Source organism: Phalacrocorax aristotelis, chromosome 1 (assembly GCF_949628215.1).
Source record: "Phalacrocorax aristotelis chromosome 1, bGulAri2.1, whole genome shotgun sequence".
Classification (NCBI taxonomy): Eukaryota; Metazoa; Chordata; class Aves; order Suliformes; family Phalacrocoracidae; genus Phalacrocorax; species Phalacrocorax aristotelis.
The window spans coordinates 217,767,049-217,788,339 of NC_134276.1; the positions used below are offsets into that span (position 1 = coordinate 217,767,049).

The window sequence follows — 21,291 nt, forward strand, 5'->3', positions numbered from 1 at the left end:
CACTTCTGCTTCCAGCTTATCAGGATCAGCTGAAGAGACTATTGTGCCACATTTTCCCCTGGAATATGCCCCCATGTGGGAGACCAGACATCTTTTATCTTCTAGAACTGGCATCAGCAGTCAAAGCACCTCCTCAGCTTGGAGATGAACTCGGAAGCACCCCTCTTTCCTTTCTAGAGACAAAGCAGCTGGAGCGTGAGGCTTTTGGTCCAGCCGAGCTCCTCACCTCCATCATCATCATTATCACCATCTCCTCCTCCTCCTCTCTGGCAGGAGCCACGCCTTGGGACCCAACTCAAGAGCCTCATCCACATGGTCATCCCCCATTCCTCATGAAATTGCCCTGAAATTTTACTCCAAGTCCTTACTCTCCAGATCATGTGGCACTTCTGAACGGAACACGAGACCTGGCATCAGATTATTTGTCACGGCAGAGGAGGACCTCCTTTGTAGAACAGCACTATCCATGACAGCCTCAGTGGAGCCGCCCAGTATGATGCACTGCTGGCAAGCGATGCGCGTGTGTGAAGGCATCACATACGGCAACGAGTTCTCCTTCCACGACACCAGAAAAGGACTGGTCAAATCTTTACCTAGGAAACGTGGCATAGTCAAACTCAACAGCTACTGGCTTTGGGTGATGAGTTACTGCGTGCGTGGGCCAGCTTCTCTCCCAGGCACAGTCTCCAAAAGGGAACGATCTACACCAAACACCCAAGGGAGTTGTCCTACCCAAAAGTCAGTACTGATTCCCAACTTTCTACCCCAATTCTGTGCCAAAGGAACTTGGCAGCACGAAGGGTGAACCTTCCTACACAGTGTCATAGGAAGAATGGCATGGCTGAACCCATGGTCTTACCACCACCCACCAGTGCTCCCAAAGAGCTGCAGCTTTCCAGGGGCATCCAGACCTCAAGTGAAGACTGATACCAAGAGCCCCTTCCTAAAACTGGGAGTAAAGGCAAACCACCCTCTGCCCAGCATTTCAATAGCGCTGTTAACATTTTCATGCCAGAAAACCCAACCCAAGGAGTTAAACCCTTCCCCCCCAAGCATGGCCATGGGTTTGTCTTTCCTGCAGCACCCAGCAAGCTGATTACTTTCTCTTCTGGCTTGCGTGAAGCGCTTGTATGATCCCAAGGAAAGAAAGCTTAGCGCTGCCACTGTCGGTGTGCCAGGCTCCCCAAGACCCGCTCGGGTCTTAATCTGCTTACGGAGGAGAATTATGCATTGCTGAAATTTCTCTGCAAAGGCTCCATCCTCAGCAGGGTGTGAAAGGCAAGTCCGACCCTGCCAACAACCTGCTGACGGCAACGTATTTCTGAATTTGTGCTCACAATCCCAGAGCAGCTCTTGAAGGACCGGGAGCCCGGCTTAATAACAAAAGAGCACCTTATATAATACCAAGCTCTTGTATATCAAGGACTCCAGAAGGATTAATTAGTTAAAGGAAGATTATTTCCTTGAAGACAGCTAATCTGTGCAGAGGTTTCTTTAAAACCAGAGATCTTGGTACTGGGGGCTGAAAGTAATTATGTTAAACAAAAAAACCCGCCTAGATGGGAGCCAGATTTTCATATGCAGATGGTTTTTACTGTTACATATGTATAACAGTGCGTATAGCACTATGGTAATCATGGAATCACAGAATGGCAGGGGTTGGAAGGGACCTCTGGAGATCATCTTGTCCAACCCCCTGCTTGAGCAGGGAAACTAAAGTTGATTAAGCAAAGCTTCCTAACTGGGGCTGGCATTCCGTAGAGCCGTGTAGAATTCTAATATAAACCGTGTTATTTCAAAGAGAATGACATGAAAACAGCAGCAGGTCTCAGGCATCCTTATCCAGTGGAGAAATGTTGAAGGGAAAAGGAGACACCTGCAGCCCACGTCCTAACCCAGCAAAGACCATGTCAGAGCCTAAAGTCAGCAAAGTTTAGCTATTCTAACATTTTAGATGAGGATCCACTCACATCTGGAAAGTGCCCGGCGGAGAAGGCCCTGGGGGTGCTGGCTGACAGCCGGCTGGGCATGAGCCAGCAGTGCCCAGGTGGCCAAGGAGGCCACCAGCCCCCGGGCTTGTGTCAGCGCTGGTGTGGCCAGCAGGAGCCGGGCAGGGATGGGGCCCCTGTGCTCGGCCCTGGGGAGGCCCCACCTCGAATGCTGGGCTCAGGTTTGGGCCCCTCGGGACAAGAAGGCCCTGGAGGGGCTGGAGCGTGTCCAGAGAAGGGCAGCGGGGCTGGGGCAGGGTCTGGAGCACAAGTGTGCTGGGGGGCGGCTGAGGGGGCTGGGGGGGTTTAGCCTGGAGAAGGGGAGGCTGAGGGGAGCCCTTCTCGCTCTCTGCAGCTGCCTGAGAGGGGCTGGAGTGAGGGGGGGGTCGGTCTCTGCTCCCAAGTCACCAGCGATGGGAAGAGAGGAAACGGCCTCAAGCTGCGTCAGGGGAGGTTTAGGTTGGAGATGAGGGAAAATGCCTTCCCTGCCAGAGGGGTCAGGCCCTGGCACAGGCTGCCCAGAGAGGTGGGGGAGTCACCATCCCTGGAGGGGTTCAAACACCGTGCAGACGTGGCACTTGGGGACTTGGTTTAGGAGGCCTGGGGGTGTTGGGTTGGCGGTTGGACTTGGTGATCCCAGAGGCCTCAAGCTGCATCAGGGATGTTTAGATTGGATATTAGGAAATAGCTCTTCATGGAAAGGGTCGTCAAGCACTGGCACAGGCTGCCCAGAGAGGTGGGGGAGTCACCATCCCTGGAGGGGTTCAAACACCGTGCAGACGTGGCGCTGAGGGACATGGTTTAGGTGGGCTTGGCAATGCTGGGCTAACAGTTGGACTTGATGACCTTAAAGGTCTTTTCCAACCTAAATGATTCTATGATTCTTCCCCTCCATTAACATCTCTCTGCTCCTCATGCTGCTTCTTTTGCAGCCTCTCCCTATCCCAGGAGGGCTTAATGGGTTCTCTAGACTGTGCTACTGCTCAGCCCTAAAAGGAGAACGACAAAGATCCACGCCGAGAGGTACTAATGCGATTTATCTACCAGCCTTACAACTCTCCTGACAACAGAAGCCTTCCATCTTGACTGTCAGCCTAGAAGCTTTCATTAGGAGGGAAATATAATACTTTCACAAGCTAATTAATTGCAATTGCTGATGCTTTAGCAGGAGATGCAAAGTGCAAGGGGCAGAGGAGAATTTCCCAGAGTTGCTCCAGGTTCTTTCAGCTGTGAATGGGGAGCAAACACGATGACATTAGCCGGGCTAATCAGCCTATTAATCTTCAAAAATGACAGTAGTGAAACCTACCCTGCCGGTTAGATATCAGCTGGGGTTGTAAGACCTGTACAGACGTTATATTAATCACAGACCTGTATTAGAGAAGTCTAATCGTTAATGCCAGCTTAAAACATGCTACCAAAGACGATAACATTACATACGTGACCCAGGTGGCTGACAAAGAGCAAACAGAGCCCGGGCTGATGTCTCTCTGGAGAGGACATGGCACGCACTGTTCCTCAAGTTCTCCTAAAAGCCCTTTGCATGGGAACACAGCCACTGCAGGGGTGGTGGGTCACCCAGGTTGTCCCCAACCTTGGGGGGGCTCCTCCAAGCTACTGGAGGAGGCTCTGGAGGTTCCTCCAAGCATGAAAGAAAGAACCCAAGAGCCAGGAAAGGAGACAAAGAACAGCTGCTCATTCCACAGGAATGAGGATGGAGCCATCAGACTGGGCGTGGCTTTCACTTTTTGAGCACGAAGGATCAGATCACAACCTCCAGCAGTTGCGTCTTCTGGAGATGGGCACCCGCCTCTGCCGGGAGCAGAGAGGACTGGATAACCATGACTCTTCCACCAGTTACCTTTGCTCTTCTAATCCTGGGTTGTTGAAAACCATGAAAAGCTTGAAGGTCCTCACCTAGTGTTGGCAACGATCTCTGTTATGGGCAACCCACTACCGCCACAAAGCCGCTTCGTATCGATCTGCTCGTGTTCATCGCGCACGGGAGGTTTCATCCTCTTTGCTCCCAACACGTACCATGACAGGACAGGCACAAGAACAGGGACATTCCCTACAGTTTCAACAGTCAAGACCTACTTGGACTTCAGACAGGCATCAACTTCAGCTGTAGTTGTCAGCTATAACCACCCTGGGAAGTAAAACCGGCGAGGGAGTGGTCTCCGGTGCTGGGGCTGGTCGGCGCGGCAGAGCTCGGCTCACAGCCGTCCATGCACGCCCAGGGGCTCCGTCCTGCATCCTTCAACAGCAGGCAGGCAGCTGGAAGCTGCAGGTGGGATATGGCCGAAAACGCCCTCACACAAGCAGACGGGGGTGGACCGCCTTCAGATTTGATTTTCGGCCACGGGCTTTCAGTGTGCGGAACGCGACCTGTCCGTGGCCAGCAAACGCGGCAGCCGAAAACCAACCGTAGCTCGCAGCATGTCATCCACCCCAAACCAGGAATATTTCTTGTTATACACAAGGTATCTAGCTGAGAGGGTCAGGGTACGATGCACCTTTGCGCTCTCGTGGGCTCTGATGCTCTGAACTACCAGACACCTACCCAGATTCTCCCCAAATATGCTGTGACCTACCAAGGATCCAAGAAATGCATCCATGTCACGGATGGGTGCATCCACGTCGTGGACAGGGACTAAGTGAAGGACTGTGGTGGAGCCTTGCCGTGAATGCTCCTTATTCCCCGTGGCTCTGGCATAAAGCCAGACCTCTGCAAGGTCTACAGCCAGACCTGAATACCCACCTGAGGGCTCTTGACGGTACTCCACCTTGAGTTTTGGAGCACGTCACCAGAAAGGCCTGATCATTTGCCTTCACGGCCATGAGGAACGGAGGGATAATACCTCCTACGCTTTCAAGTTGCTTACATCTCCATTCTTTGTAGCCTTGCATTGGAAGCTGATTTCTTCTGCATCTTCTTCAAGGGACCAGGACCAGGAGGGGATCAGATGCATTAAGTCTCCTTGAGGGATGGGGAGTTGGACCCAAATTCCTTTCTGTGGTGGTCCCGGCTAGGACAGTAGCTGTAACATTTCAGGTAGCAAGCAGTATTCCCTTCAAAGTGCCGAGGATCCCGGGTGGACCCATCGTGAACAATCTGAGAACATCCCTGATGACCTCTCCCTATTCCTGGAAAGCCACTATCCTCATAACCAACTCCTGAAGTGACACGAGCTCTCCGGCACAGTAATAATACTTAATGACATATTCAGAAACAAAGAAAAGAGGACCCTGGAAGGTGAGGTATGATGCCAGTCCCACACGGGTGTTACTGGACTAGGGAAAATTTAGCTCTTGGGAGCATAACGTTCTACCGAACGGACCGGTGGCGTCCCTCCGTGCTGGCAAGTGCGGTGGCACTGAGTTTCCTCAGCACTCCGTGGTCACAGTGACTTATTTGCTGGATAAACCAATGCTAGAGACTGTTCGTGAAGCGCAGGGCAGCTCGCCTTCGTCACTCAAAGTCAAGGCAAGTTTTAGCAGTCGTTCTCTCAAAGCTGCGCTCTTTCCTGTAAGGAAAAATGCCAATTTCCACCAGAAGACTTGTTTTTCAGGACCTTCTTGTGCTGCCTTTTTTTTGCATCAGCTCTAGATGTTAAATGATTGATAAATGTTGAATGTTTGATGAACAGGGCACTCAATGAAATTAGTCTTGTTTTTCAGGGGATCTACCTTTGATTGGGTTTTATGAAATCTTCCTGGACCGCTCCAGAAATGAAGTTTCAGTTGTCTACACTGAAAATCACGCATATTCAAAGAAAAGAAAACAATTGGAGCACCTACACAGGACAACCCAAAACTTTGCTGTGCCATGTGCTCACAGGAACGAGCCTGCTGCCAGGGCGACCAGACTCTGAAGGTTTCCGGATAGTGCTACACAAAGCACCGAACATTAGCCCAGACAAATTGAATTTCCACAACCAAACCTTCAGAAGAGCCCTGAAATTTGAAAGAAAATAACCCACCCCCCTCCAACAAACCCAGCCTCCCTCCGCAGTGAGTTCCCGTAAGCACAGCCAGCAACTCCAAACCGCAAGTCCGCCGCTCGCTACAAGTTTCATTTCACGGATTCCAGGAGGAAAAACACAGAAGATATGCGTGGCCTTCAAAGGTCACCACTGCTCTTCCAAAGAGTCCAATTTCACGAGCCATGGGTGAGTCCAAACCTACAGTGGGATCCACATGGATTTATTCAAGAACGGGAAGGGAAGATGACGTGCGAGCATGGATGTAGCAGGAACACTGTTGCTGAGCCTGGAAGGAAAAGAAAGGGAAAGAGGGGAGGAAAGCCAGAAGCAACCACACACGAGGGTTGTAAGGAGGGATCAGAAGTGTGAAGAGCGGCGGAGTATCTTGATTTTCCATCCAACTATACAAGAAGATGAAAAAAAACCTGCAACAACCCCCTTCCCGTGGCTTCCCTCCGACACCACACAGCACAGCAGAGCGGGGAGATCCCTGAGCTGCTGCAAAACGCAGGACAAACCCTGTTGGTCTGCAGAGATGCTGTAAGATCACAGGATCGTAGAACATCTCGAGTTGGGAGGGACCCACAAGGATCATCGAGCCCAGCTCCCTGCTCCTCGTAGGAGCACAACCATACATAACTTTATATAACGGTAAAAGATTTCAGCTTGCTTTTAAATAATCTTAAACTTTTAATTATGACAATAAATAGGAGCAATCGATGCCGTGACGGCACACACCTGAGCTGTAGCTATCTGTCGAGGACTGCGAGATGGAGCGGGAAAGCGAACGGCGGCCGATCTTCGTCGGGCGCTTGTTGAATTCTTGCTTTTGGTCAGCAAACTGGATCTGTTAAAAGAAATTAATAGTTAAGTCAGACAGTCTGACACAGAGGATTAATCCCGAGAACCCAAAGCCTTGAGCAGGCACTGACACATCTCAGGTGCGGGCTGAATCGCAGCTCCTATTATTTGACTGGAGACAGGGTACGCTGAATTGCCAACTTTGTTTAATTTCAGACCCTCCACCAGACGCAGCATCGACACACTTGTCTTTCAAATACCTTGAAGCTCCTCTTTTAATGATACAAATTAGAAAGCTTCTGTCCCCATTACACACAAACTTATTTTCCCAAAATGCTGACGATAAGGGTTATTTGTCGCAAGAGAAGCCCCGTTAGGGCTACCCAACATTTGCAGAGCTGATGCGGACACTGACCTATCTCGCAACGTTTATGGTGGTGACCAGTATGAGGCGGTCCCTGTTTGCTCTACGAAATTCAAAAGGCAAAAATAAAAACACTTCAAGTAACGAACACCGCTTCCAGCTGCACTCTGTGTTGAGAAACACTTGAGATTAGATACATCACCCGAGGCTGTTGCAGCTGTTGGGAGCGTGGAGGACACAAGTATTTAAGGGTATTGCATTTAAGAGTCCACAACTCCGTACAACGAATCAAGGAATGAAGGATGAGGCATGTAAAGGAAGCGATGTGCAGACTGGCAAGATGTAATTATCCAAGTTGGAGAGAGGGAACCAACTATCACTGACCAGCAACACCTACAGTAACGCCACGGCAATGGATGTAGCACCAATATTTCGTGGCATTTTGAATCTACCCTCTGTTTTAATGGAGCTCACCTCCTCGAAACAAATTGTTGCGGTGACAAATAGCAACCGGCACAACCCGAGGCGAAGAACCGAGCCCGTTTCCATTTCAGTCACCACCAAGGAATGAAGATCCCGGACTCCCCAGGAGCCCTCGCGAAGCCCCAGGAGCGGCAGTGGGTTTGGGAGCGGCTGAGCCCTAGCAGGCTCAGCCCACGTTATGGCTGCGGTAACTGCCAAGCCGAGAGATAAGTATTTATTTTAAGTCGGCAACTCTGACCTGCTCCAAAGCATGCAGAGGACAGAAGAGATAAGTGAAGAAGTGTCACTTTTATCTAGGCAATTTTAAGGGGAAGATGACGTTTACCATTTGTATTTATGGAACAGGCTCCTGCCAGCGGCTTCACGCCCTCCTTGGCCAATGCATTGCTTGGAGGAGAAGAACCTCTTCCTCCAAGTGCCATTTGACTCCTGCCCTTGGTCGAAGAGAAGAGCAAGAAGGCCGAATAATTGGTATTTCCTTACTATAAACCACCCAAGTCCAGGTTTTCACATAAAGCAAACATCTGCTCTTACAGATGATTATCAGTGATTTTACAGTAGAAACGCAACCCTTCCGTGCCCCGTTGACGTGCATCTCGGGTTGAACTTGTCTTAATGCTTCTGTGCTCACATCAGCACCAACCTTCAGCTAGCGACCCCAGAAAGGCTTCACGACCATCAGACACATTTCAACAGAACTAAAGCTGCTCAGAGCCCGCCCGCCTTGCCCAAGGGACACGGTGCATCTCAAAACCACAACAGCAGCTCAACGTCCCTTTTAGTTCTCTCTCTATGTGGCTCCTGGGCCACATTTAAGCATTTGGGAGAACAGGGTTATTGGTTTAGGGCACATTTTAACTCATCACTTTGTCAGCCAACTACCGATGCTCCCGCCACGTTCACAATTTGTGCTGAATCTGAGGGAAATTGGGAACACGACTTCCAATTTCAAATTCCCTTGGACTTTGCTACGGGCATCAATTGACTCAGTCTGGTGCGACAGGGTTAAATATTTACATCTCCATAATACCTAATTGAGTCTATTAACTTAACGCCTTGGGGTATTTTGAGAAGTTAGTTTTGTTTAAAGAAGTCACCTAACCATAAAGATTTTGATCCCGTTCTGGGAACTCAAATTCAGGCTCAGTGGTTCAAGTAGCAGCACTTGGCATTGCACTTGAGACGGGCTGCTGACGCTGGAGGGCTGGTACCCGGCTCCTTGGGCCTGTAAGTGAAGGAGAAAGGTGACGGAGGTCTCGGGTGGCAAATTCAGAGTCCCCTGTGAAGCCAAGTCTGAGCTGGCCGGGGACAGCCGGCCCAAGCTGCTGGGGAGGCGGGAGAGGACCTGGGAGAGGATTTGCAGCAGCACCTGGAAGCTCTTTTTTTTTTTTTTCCTGCTAATCTTAAACCAAACAACAGAACGGCACCGGATCAGGAAACACACAAGGGAGGAAAAAAAAAGCCACGCCAAACTCATATTACAGTCAAGAGTTGCGTTGCAGATTAACACCTCTGATCCCGGTGGGACGGGGTCTTTGCACACACGATATTTTTTATTCTTTTCGAAGAAGCTGTTGACTTCTTTTTTTGCTTTTTTCATTTAAAACAAATCCCTCGACAGCTGAGCAGCTTCACAAAGCATCAGGTTATTTGTGCAAAACGATGCTCTCGGCAACGCGAGATACGCTGGAAGTCTAACAAAGGGCGAATAATTTGTATTATAGTTAGCGTTTTCCTTTTCTACATCATCTCTTCAAGGACATTCAAAGCAACTACTTCAAACGACACAATAATATTGATAACAGCATTCAGAGCTCTTGAAGTTCCTCCATGTTCAACATTGATAGGCAAGAACCTGCCGAAATGCAAAGTCAGTCATGAACCAAATTAGGCCAAACTAGAGCTAGACTTTATAATAAACCCTACCCTAAACCCCTTCAAGGGTTTAAACGCTGCCACAAGCTGGGTTTAGCTTTAGCTGAGCACGGGACTGACTGGCAAGAGGTGGAAGGAGGCGTCAGAAGAGGGGAACGTCGGGAAGGGGTCTCTGCCAGGTCAAGGCTCAGGTCTGCTTTTGCTAGCGTTGACCCTTCACCAATGTCTTTTGACTTTATCCTTCGAACAGAGAGCGGGCAGGAATAGGGGCTGGAATTAGATTTATTTGAGACATCACCTTCCTCCAGTGCTAAATTCGGTATCACATGGGCATGTGAAGGGTACAAGGTGCTGGCAGCAATATACCCTTAAACCAGTTTCCACAACGCATCTGCATTTTAGAGTTGAAGTTTCAGCAACGCACACTCGATCCAGCCACAAAGAGAAAACCCGACCCTGCTCACCCAGACCAGAACTCTTGTTTAATTCCCTACCAAACGGCGCAAGGTGACCGGTGGCACAACATGCCACATTCCAGCCCAGCTGGAAAGATGGGGGTGTTCAAGCCAGGGATGAGAACAGTGATTTGGTTCCAGGTTGAACTCGCTCAGCTCAAACCGAAACACCTTTGAAGGTAACAGCCAACTCCGAACAGGCGAAAGCTCAAAGGAGAGATCGTGAAGCCTTTGAGAGCTGCAGCTGCTTGGATTTAGGAGTCCAACCTGCTCTGCAGCTACACAAACGCTGCTGCTCTCCACCTCCAGCAGGAAAAAACACCAATTCAAGGTGAAAAACCTCACCTCCAGAGGTACAAGGGGTTAATGGCTTCCAAATGCAGGTGCGTGCTCGTTACATTTCAAATGAGCTCTCATTTCCACCTGGGGTTTCCACCACGAAGAGCCGCTCTACGCTACTTCACCAAGCACAAAAGTCTCGCCGGCCAAGGTTTTCCTGGGCAATCTCCCTGCTCGCAAACCCATCGACTCCTCCATCACGGTGCTCCGAAGAACAACCCCAGAGCAACGTGTTTGGCTCAACACTTCATCGTTTTCAAACCTCCTGCTCCCAAGAGAAAATGAAGAGAAGTCCTCTGGAGATGGGGTTTTCTCTAAGAGGGGGTGCAGCCAACTCCAGAAATAAGTGATTGGGGAAAACAGCAAGGAAAGGAGGAGGGGGAAAAAAGGGGGTAGAGAGAAAGAAACATATTTTGAAATAGAAACATGATATTACGATATTAAAGACTGCCCTCACCTGGGCTTTAATCCCCGAATCTCCGTTCACATTGTATTTCTTCTTGTTCGGCATGACGGCATCACCCACAGCCCCTCCGCACCGTCTCCCGCCGGGGCAGGGGCTGCCCCCCATTTATACCTCCCAGCCCCGCCGATCCCGATCCTGCCCGCTCTGGTTTCAGCTGCGGGGTGGAGGGAGAGGGAGGGAGGGAGGGAGGGAGGGAAGGGGAACCGCTCAGATTTTCAGACTCGCTTTTTTTTTATTTGGCAGGAAAGGACCCCAAGACTTAATGAGGCGTCCCGCCAAACAAGCCCTACTTCTGTTTTATGTTGAATTACAGCGTTTGCCTGACCTCTAGACAGTTAGCGGCAGTTTTTAACATGGCCCGGCTTGTGTGCGCATAACAATAGCTTATTTATATAACCAGAACATTTCCCTGCTCGCTATAATTAACTTGCTAATTAGGCTCTTTTTAACTTGGGTTCTCCCCCCCACTTTCTTTTTCCCCAATGTCAGATGATTACGTTAACAGAACCTCATTAGAAGAAAATTAACTAATGAGCAACAAAAACAACGAAGGCATTTGTTAGACGGCAAAGTGGTTTTTAATTATGCCGGTCCCTGCTCCGTCCCTCACGGCAGCAAGTGCAGCGAGCCCGTCCCTGGAAGGGTCCAGACTCCAACACCCATCGCGCTATTCCTGTGTCGGACTGTTCTGTTTAGAATCATCAAATCACAGACTGGTTTGGGTTGGGAGGGACCTTCAGAGGCCATCTAGTCCAACCCCCTGCAGTGAGCAGGGACATCTTCAACCAGACCAGGTCACTCAGAGCCCCGTCCAGCCTGGCCTTGGGTGTTTCCAGGGATGGGGCATCGACCACCTCTCTGGGCAGCCGGTTCCACTGCTTCACTGCCCTCATCATGAAAACTTTCTTCCTTATACCTAGCCTCTTCTCACCTCGCAGGTACCGACAGCAGCAGCAAAAAAGCTGTGGCTAACACCAGAGGGATGCTCGCCCAGCATCCAGGGTTTGGGAAGCACGACGCTTTGCTACCAGTGCCCAAGCAGATCTGATGCAGGGCATTTTTTATTTATTTAGTGGTTAGAGCTCTTATCCAAAGAGTTTTGTCCCTGACAATGTACCCAGGACAATTCCCGTAGAGAATCTCAAGATTTGCTTCCAAAGAAGGGGGAGTTGGGAAGCGACAGGGCATCGCCGATTGACCTCAACGCCAATTCTAACTAAATATGAGAAAGAAGCTCCCCTCAGCTCTATATATTATTATATACATATGATTTAGAAATAATTTATCACTAATCTGAATTAATATTGCGCTGATTTGATATCACAGGATCCCAGAGTGGTGGGGGCTGGCAGGGACCCCTGGAGCTCACCCCGCCCCACCTCCTGCTGGAGCAGGCACCCCCAGAGTGGGGGCACAGGGCCGCGTCCAGGCGGGGGGTGAATGTCTCCAGGGAAGGGACCCCACAGCCTCTCTGGGCAGCCTGTGCCCCTGCTCTGGCACCCGCACAGCAAAGGGGTTTGTCCTCATGTTCAGGTGGAACTTCCCGTGTTCCAGCTTGTGCCCGTTGCCCCTTGGCCTGGCGTTGGGCACCACTGAAAAGAGCCTGGCCCCATCCTCCTGACACCTGCCCTTCAGGTATTTATAAGCACTGACGAGATCCCCCCTCAGCCTTCTCTTCTCCAGGCTGAACAAGCCCAGGTCTCTCAGCCTTTCCTCCCAAGGGAGATGCTCCAGCCCCTGATCCCCTTGGCAGCTCTGCGCTGGCCTTGCTCCAGCAGTTCCCTGCCCTTCTTGAGCTGGGGGGCCCAGAACTGGCCGCAGCCCTGCAGGTGTGGCCTCACTGGGGCAGAGCAGAGGGGGAGGAGAACCTCCCTCGCCCTGCTGGCCACACTCCTTTCCATGCACCCCAGGACACCCTTGGCCTTCTTGGCCCCAAGGGCCCGGTGCTGGCTCAGGGTCACCTCGCTGCCCCCCAGCACCCCCAGGACCCTCTCAGCAGAGCCGCTCTCCAGCAGGTCCCCCCCAGCCTGTACTACAATATTGCTCCTCAGTTGTTGTCACTGTTGTCCAGTGGATGCCCAGCACGATGGGGAAAACGCTGCCAGGGAAACATGGCTTGGAAATGCTCCTCCAAAGCGTTTCTGCGGACAAGCACGAGCCATGAGGGCATTTACACCCCTAGAGCAGGTTTCAAGGAATCCACTAAAAGAATAAAAATTCCTGGGCTCTATGAAAGCAACGTCTGCTTTGTGAAGGGGGAAAAAACCCAGGATTCCCAACTTTAATGGATCTGTAGAGTAATTGAAAAATGGAAATATGGATTATCTCCAACATGGAAATATGTCAGGAAATACGGGACTGGGGTTAGCACCATTTGCCTCAACTGATGCTACAGCCAAAGTTGTGTTTTCAAGTTAAGTTTTAAATTTTTAACATTATTGACGATTGTTTTCATGCAAAATCCTAAGGGAGGTGCTACTTCAGCCCAGGGTAAGCCAAGGAAAGCCTGGAAAGGGGGCCACGAAGCTCACACCACCGAAGCACAAACTACTTTTTCCGGTAGGTTATCGCATCAAGATGCTTAAATCAAATAGCTTTTCTGGGGTGGGGGTGGGGGGAAGCCTTTTTTTGTCAGTAAAGACTGAGTCTAAGACACTAAAATTAAGAACATCTAATCTATAAATACGCTAAAAATAAAGTTCTTTCCTGCCCCTCCAGTCCACAGCTCAGGGATCTTTTGCAAGTCGCATGTCAGTTGTAATCTGGCTCGATCTTCAAATAAAACCAGGAGAACCATGTTCAATCCCAGTAAAATCTGAGTTACGGCTATAATTTAATAAACCCTGCACGATTAACATCTGCTTTTTAATCATGGTCGGAGACCAACCTTACTGCAGCCTCCCTCTGCGTTAGTTTAGCCGTGGGCTGGTAACATTTTCTACTTAAAAATTGCTAAATGAAACCTTAAAATAGTGTAACAGCTATCAAATCCCCCACCGCTTGCGCAACGTGCAAGAGGAACCATCCCTCTAAATTCTCTGAACTTTTCAATTTTGTGAGCGCAGCGTTTTTGTAGTGCTGGTGCCTTGAATTTATTCTTAGCTGTGGTTCTTTTTCTTGTTTTTTTAAAGGAACAAAGGGAGAAAACAACGGTTTTCTGTGCGATTAAGTCGCACAAGCTCTCCGGCATTGCTAACGGCTTGCAAATCCACCTGCCACGAACGTGGGAAATAAAAAGGAAGTTATGGAGCTGATTAAAATCCATCTATTCACATATGGAACGTCAGGTCAAGTCTGTGGGCTTCAAGAGCTGCCACTAGTTGGTTATTCGTGTGACAAACTGCCTGGAAAGTCTTTTCCCAGTGGAGAGACTTCTTACCCATCTGTGATGCCAAGTGATAGAGTCAATTAATTATTTTCTTTTTTAAAATAAAGGGTGAAGATCGTGAGAGAAGTAAGTTTGCAGCTGTGACTAGAACAGAGAGGACCACCATGGCTCTTCCAATGTTCCACCAGAGCCCAGGGCTTGCAGCTCCCAGACCAAACCTCCTCCTCCCGCCCTCTCATCCCTATTCATGAAGGAAGAGCTAGTTTCCTCCAGAAGTCGACCTGCTCCACCTTCCCCCGTGAAACCGGAGATGTGTGTGTAGGCACCAGGTGTCGGCATCTGAAAGGCACCTGGGAGGAGACCCGCTCCCCTTGCGCGTTACCAGCGACGCCTTCCTCCCCCTCCACCACGATGTGAGCTCGCTCCGTGCTTGAAAGAAGCTGCAACCCTCAGCTTCACCATTTCAGGCAGCTTCTGTTCTGCTAATCCACCTCCTGAGCCTAGATCATCCCGCTTCAAGGAAAGGACTCACCAAACCCATTTATTCCATAGTTTTGCGTGACTTAAATTAATACGTAATCCTGACAATGCTGCTCACTGAGCCAAAACTTTAACTGGAGCTCAAAGTGTTTAAGATTCCAGTTCTCCAGCCAAAAGGTCACACGGCGACCGACTCTGGGATTAACACACACGTTTAACCCTTTGGCCTCTTCCTTCTGAAAAAAACAGCTTGAGAATGTGCAGGTTAAGGCTGACCTTACCTACAGGACTCGGGACAGAAAGGATGGGCATGGAGAGTCACCCACCTGGGCCAAAGCAGCTGCCAAGCGTGTTAGAAATTCAATTTAGGACGAGAGGAAACGGCCTCAAGCTGCGTCAGGGGAGGGTTAGGTTGGAGATGAGGGAAAATGCCTTCCCTGCCAGAGCGGTCAGGGATTGGCACAGGCTGCCCAGAGAGATGGGGGAGTCACCGTCCCTGGGGGGGTTCAAACACCGTGCGGACGTGGCACTTGGGGACACGGTTTAGGAGGCCTGGGGGTGTTGGGCTGGTGGTTGGACTTGATGATCCTGGAGGCCTTTTCCAACCTTAATGATCCTGTGACTCCATGATTCAAGTCAATGATTCTTGATCCACCCACCCGCAGGGGATCCGCCACACTCTGCAAACTCTCAGCCCAGCGTATTTCTAACTCACGTTCAGCACCGGGCTGAGGTTGTGACAGTGCAAACACCAGACCATGGCCCCAAACACCTCAATTGGTTGTATTTTACTAAGACCGAGACCAATTTTGGTCCTAAGACCTCCAAGACAAATGCTAATGAGGACCAAATCCCGGTCCACACCTATCAAACCACTGCTCTCATTCTACTGCCTGAGACTCACTCTTAGTTTACCTCTTTTTTAAAAAAAAAAGAATCCTCTGTGGCCCACAGCCACAAAGCTGCAGGTGGGAAACCTGGAGTTAAAACTAAAAGAGGCTCTTTCAACACCTTTGCTTCCATGGTAGCGAACAGCAGCACCACTAGCCAAGGCGTGACAGGAACGAGCGCAGCCATCCCTGCTGCTGGAGCTGGTGGGAAGGGGAAGGAGAAATCTTTAAAAAAAAAAACCCAGAAAATACCAAACACCTAAAGCAGGCAGCCCCCGTGGGGACACTGCGAAGCACAGGGAAAAGAGAAACCCTCTCCCCCAGCTGTACGACAGACCCCTCGGTCCACCCCTGGCTCCGCTGGTCACGGTCCCATGACACGGCAGGCGAAAGAGGAAACGGTTATTTCCATATGGCTTCAGCTTGCGCCGAAGGGGCAACTTGTGTTGCAGAATTTAAAAAAAAAAAAGTGTAGGATATGGAAAACACCTACTGAGTCATCACGAGCCAGCGCATTGCCTCGAGCAGTAAGTGCATTTATACTGGGCCAGCCTCTCACGCGCTCTCGCAGCTCCTTCGTAGGCTTGATGCTACGGCACAGTCCAGGCGCTTTCCCTAGAAAAAAACTGTTGACCGTTACAGCGAAAGCCTCTCCTGTTAATTCTCTAACGATGGCTATTAAAGGCGACGCAATCAGAGATTATCTAAACAATGACACAACCTGAAATCGCCAAAACCTTCACAAACAAGACACCAAGTCGAAACAGCACCTCTGCCTGACGCGCTCGCTGGCTGCAGGATCTCAGAGAGCCCAGACCTCAAAATTCAAAATTTCCCCTTCTTTTCATCCCATCCCCGCAGGGATGAGAAATTCACATGCCACGACCGCACACAGAAGTTTTTCCCTCACTACTGCAGGTACAAAGGTGTTCGGTGTCAATATTAAATCCAAGCTGTACATTACCTGAAAAATTGAGGGGTTTTACCCAATAAGGGAAATCCTGCGAGCCCTAATTTGGCTCGCAGCAGGTCTGCAAAACCCCAAACCTCTATCACAGCTCAGATGCAGCCCCGCAAAGCCAAAATCTGCAGAACCTCCAGTCGTCAGAGACACAGAATACGGGAGAACCTGTATTTTAACCTGTTTTCCTGAGAAGCGACCCAGAAGGGATTGTTATTATTGTTGTTATTGTCATTATTATTATTGTTGTTGATATTATTGTTGTTATCATTATCATTCACTAATTTTTTCAATATTCGGTTATTTGGCTAATAATAAGAGATATACTGTAGTAAATGTAGGGCCTTGGTAAGAATGTCAAGACATAAGAGACTGCTTGAAATAATGACCTTAAAGATAAAGCATTTTAAAGCTTAGGCTAATTATTACTTGAAATGTGGTTGTTAACTCCCACGTTGTCCTGAGAAACCACATAAAATGCAAATCAGTCAAGTTAAAATCCTGATTAAAAACATTGCTAGAGGACATAACCTTAAGCCCTTTGTAGATGGAGTTTGATGCCACAGCAGCTTTAAACCATCTATAAAATCACGCATCCGTGCTGCAAAAGGAAATTGCTACGGCCATAAGGAAAAAAAAGATCTATTTAAATAAGTTTTTGCCATCTGGGCCCAGCCCCAGCGGCACCAATTCATAAGGGAGGAAATTACAGAGGGGGATAGATGCAGAGGGAGAGGTTTGATGCTTGTTTTTAAGCAGAACCCCACACTTTTGCAATGAGTACCAAAAAAATCCACATTAGAAACAATTAAAAAGCTGCATATGACCCAGTTTATCGCTGCTAACCCCTGAACGCAAAGCTCATTTCCTCGCCGTTGATATCAATACGACGTGACTTGGGTGAAGGCTGAAAGAATTGCCGGCTATAAAAAAAACGAGTGAGAAGCAGAACAATAAACTGTGATTTTACAAAAATAAAATCCATAAAGCTTAAGAAAGGGACAGCGGGGGATACGTAATGATGGGTATTAAAGGGGAATAATGAGGTTTGAACCAAATCACGATGCGCTGACTTTTATTTGTAGGTAACGATCAAAGCGGCGAGACCACCTTCACAGGAGTACGAGGCTACCAACTTTTTATTATAGTGACCTAAGTATTTTTAGAACTGCCAAGAGGGATGACTTCAAAAACAGAAACGGAAGATACGAGCAGAAACCTTGGAAGATATAACAAATATTGATACAGAATGTCAGTGCTTCTGAAGGGTCATGAATATTTTTGGGCCCCCAAGGCACTGCACAGACCCTCGGGGGACACGCGAAGCCAACCTCCGGACACGCAGCCTTCGGTCGCCCAAGCGCTGCCTGCTTTTTGCAGCAATGTCACCCTGTTTTCAATTGCTTTGGGAGTTCTTTCCACCGGAGAAGCAAAGCAAAGTGATTTTTAATATTTGTCGGTATCTACTCTAACCTCTTTAAGCACCAAACTGAAGCTGAGCAGTGCACGCTGCCCTGACGGGTGTCGGAGGTGTTAGAGGTTTTATTTCAACAACAGAATCTGATGATAAAAATTAAAGCAGCCAAAAAACCACTGTTTACTAGGCTGATCCTGATGAAATTCAGAGTTTCCCAGAACACACTGCAAAGCTTCTCCCACTCCTCCTCTCCGCTGGTCCCAAAGCGCTATAAATATTTGTTCTTAACATAACATATCTGCAAGATGGGGTGGCCCGGGGGGAGGGACCATCCCCTCCCTCGCTTGACCATTTTCAATTAGGCAGCTCACTCCGAAGAACGATGCTGCGCTGGCAAGGGAGGATGCCTAACCGGCCTCGTTAAGGTCGGACTTTAACGACTCTCATTCTGGCTAAACGCCATCGTATCCCAACGCCGAGCAGCGAGATCCGAAGCTGCCTCTAGAAATGCAGTAGCCATCAGCTGGCTCGGCGCTGGTTAAAATAACAAGCTAAATAACTCACCATCCACTTGGGCACGTGGAAAGCAGAGGCGCTGGCATTGCCGTCCCACCCCTCCATAGGCGAAACGCCCCGCGCTCACATTTGCTTGGCAGAGGGGATGCAGAGGGATGCGCAGCGGGATGCACCAGCCCAGCAGCCGAGCCCCCCGCCCCTGAGCTCACCGGAGGCTTCCCTGGTCGGATCTTCTCCCAGCTGAGGTCTTTGTTATGAACCAGCCTCGTCAGCCAAGCGTTCGGGGGCGAGACGGGTGGCTCAGTTCCTCATTCCTGTTCAAAACCCTGCGCCGGGCGAAGCGCTCAGATCCAGCCTATTTTTGCAGCCGTGATTTCACGCCGACCCCAGCTCTCCTCGACGTTTGAGCCCAGAGCAAACGAGAGCAAGCTCTCCGTGGCGTGGAGGAGACGTCCACCCATGGCCTGCCTGCGCCTCCAGCCCCGCGTCCCCAAAATGCTCATACCCTGATCGAGACAACAGCAAGGTCAAAGAGGCACACTGTATTTAGAGCTGTAGGTCTCCTGCACCGAGGACTGCACTGGGCGCCATCAAAAGTTCATGCAACGTCAAACGAAACAGCATACGGACACCTCTAACGCTGAACAGCTTTCGGCTTCAAACTCAATATAGTTAGAAATGAACTTCACAATCCCATGGCCACGCGCAGAACCTGGTACGTTTTTAAATGATTTGCATTTAGCCCAGTCGCAGGGACGGAGCAGGGATGGAGCAGGGACAGAGCAGGGACAGAACAGGGACAGAACAGGGACAGAACAGGGACGGAACAGGGACGGAGCAGGGATGGAACAGGGACGGAGCAGGGACGGAGCAGGGACGGAGCAGGGACGGAGCAGGGACAGAACAGGGACGGAGCAGGGACGGAGCAGGGACAGAACAGGGACGGAGCAGGGATGGAGCAGGGACAGAACAGGGACGGAGCAGGGATGGAGCAGGGACAGAACAGGGACGGAGCAGGGACGGAGCAGGGACAGAACAGGGACGGAGCAGGGACAGAACAGGGACAGAACAGGGACGGAGCAGGGACAGGACAGGGACGGAGCAGGGACAGAACAGGGAGAGAACAGGGACGGAGCAGGGATGGAGCAGGGACAGAACAGGGACGGAGCAGGGATGGAACAGGGACGGAGCAGGGACGGAGCAGGGACAGAACAGGGACGGAGCAGGGACGGAGCAGGGACGGAGCAGGGATGGAGCAGGGACGGAACAGGGACGGAGCAGGGACGGAGCAGGGACAGAACAGGGACGGAACAGGGACGGAACAGGGACGGAGCAGGGACGGAGCAGGGACAGAACAGGGACAGAACAGGGACGGAGCAGGGACGGAGCAGGGACAGAACAGGGACGGAGCAGGGATGGAGCAGGGACGGAGCAGGGACAGAACAGGGACAGAACAGGGACAGAACAGGGACGGAGCAGGGACAGAACAGGGACGGAGCAGGGACGGAGCAGGGACAGAACAGGGACAGAACAGGGACGGAGCAGGGACGGAACAGGGACGGAGCAGGGACGGAACAGGGACGGAGCAGGGATGGAGCAGGGACAGAACAGGGACGGAGCAGGGATGGAACAGGGACGGAGCAGGGACGGAGCAGGGACAGAACAGGGACGGAGCAGGGACGGAGCAGGGATGGAGCAGGGACGGAACAGGGACGGAGCAGGGACGGAGCAGGGACAGAACAGGGACGGAACAGGGACGGAACAGGGACGGAGCAGGGACGGAGCAGGGACAGAACAGGGACAGAACAGGGACGGAGCAGGGACGGAGCAGGGACAGAACAGGGACGGAGCAGGGACGGAACAGGGACGGAGCAGGGACGGAGCAGGGACAGAACAGGGACAGAACAGGGACGGAGCAGGGACGGAGCAGGGACAGAACAGGGACGGAACAGGGACGGAGCAGGGACGGAGCAGGGACAGAACAGGGACAGAACAGGGACGGAGCAGGGACGGAGCAGGGACAGAACAGGGACGGAGCAGGGACGGAGCAGGGACGGAGCAGGGACGGAACAGGGACGGAGCAGGGACGGAACAGGGATGGAGCAGGGACAGAGCAGGGACGGAACAGGGACAGAACAGGGACGGAGCAGGGACAGAACAGGGATGGAGCAGGGACAGAACAGGGAGAGAACAGGGACGGAGCAGGGACGGAGCAGGGATGGAGCAGGGACAGGACAGGGACGGAGCAGGGACGGAGCAGGGACGGAGCAGGGACAGAACAGGGGCGGAGCAGGGACGGAGCAGGGACAGAACAGGGGCGGAGCAGGGATGGAGCAGGGACGGAGCAGGGACGGAGCAGGGACGGAACAGGGACGGAGCAGGGACGGAGCAGGGACGGAGCAGGGACAGGACAGGGACGGAGCAGGGACAGGACAGGGACGGAGCAGGGACGGAGCAGGGACAGAACAGGGGCGGAGCAGGGACGGAGCAGGGACAGAACAGGGACGGAGCAGGGATGGAGCAGGGACAGAACAGGGACGGAGCAGGGACGGAGCAGGGACAGAGCAGGGACGGAGCAGGGACAGAACAGGGACGGAGCAGGGATGGAGCAGGGACAGAACAGGGACGGAGCAGGGATGGAGCAGGGACAGAACAGGGAGAGAACAGGGACGGAGCAGGGACGGAGCAGGGATGGAGCAGGGACAGGACAGGGACGGAGCAGGGACAGAACAGGGACAGGACAGGGACGGAGCAGGGACAGAACAGGGACGGAGCAGGGACGGAGCAGGGACAGAACAGGGACGGAGCAGGGACGGAGCAGGGACTGAACAGGGACGGAGCAGGGACAGAACAGGGACGGAGCAGGGACAGAACAGGGACAGAACAGGGACGGAGCAGGGACGGAGCAGGGACAGAACAGGGACGGAGCAGGGACGGAGCAG

General features: G+C 51.3%; 1 protein-coding gene across 3 annotated transcripts in view; it reads right to left on the reverse strand.

Moving 5' to 3' along the window:
* AHCYL2 (adenosylhomocysteinase like 2) overlaps positions 1 to 21,291 on the reverse strand; it is a 116,478-nt gene that overhangs the window by 25,505 nt on the left and 69,682 nt on the right. The window contains exons 1-2 of one of the 3 annotated variants that reach the window (XM_075081794.1): positions 18,398 to 18,571; positions 6,713 to 6,821 (exon numbers count right to left, since the gene is read on the reverse strand). In XM_075081794.1, coding sequence (XP_074937895.1) covers positions 6,713 to 6,821; positions 18,398 to 18,454 — 166 coding nt within the window. In that variant the 5' untranslated portion in view covers positions 18,455 to 18,571. Of the gene's footprint in view, positions 1 to 6,712; positions 6,822 to 10,748; positions 10,840 to 18,397; positions 18,572 to 21,291 lie in introns of those variants that run through there. The other 2 variants (XM_075081793.1, XM_075081791.1) reach the window with 2 other exon arrangements.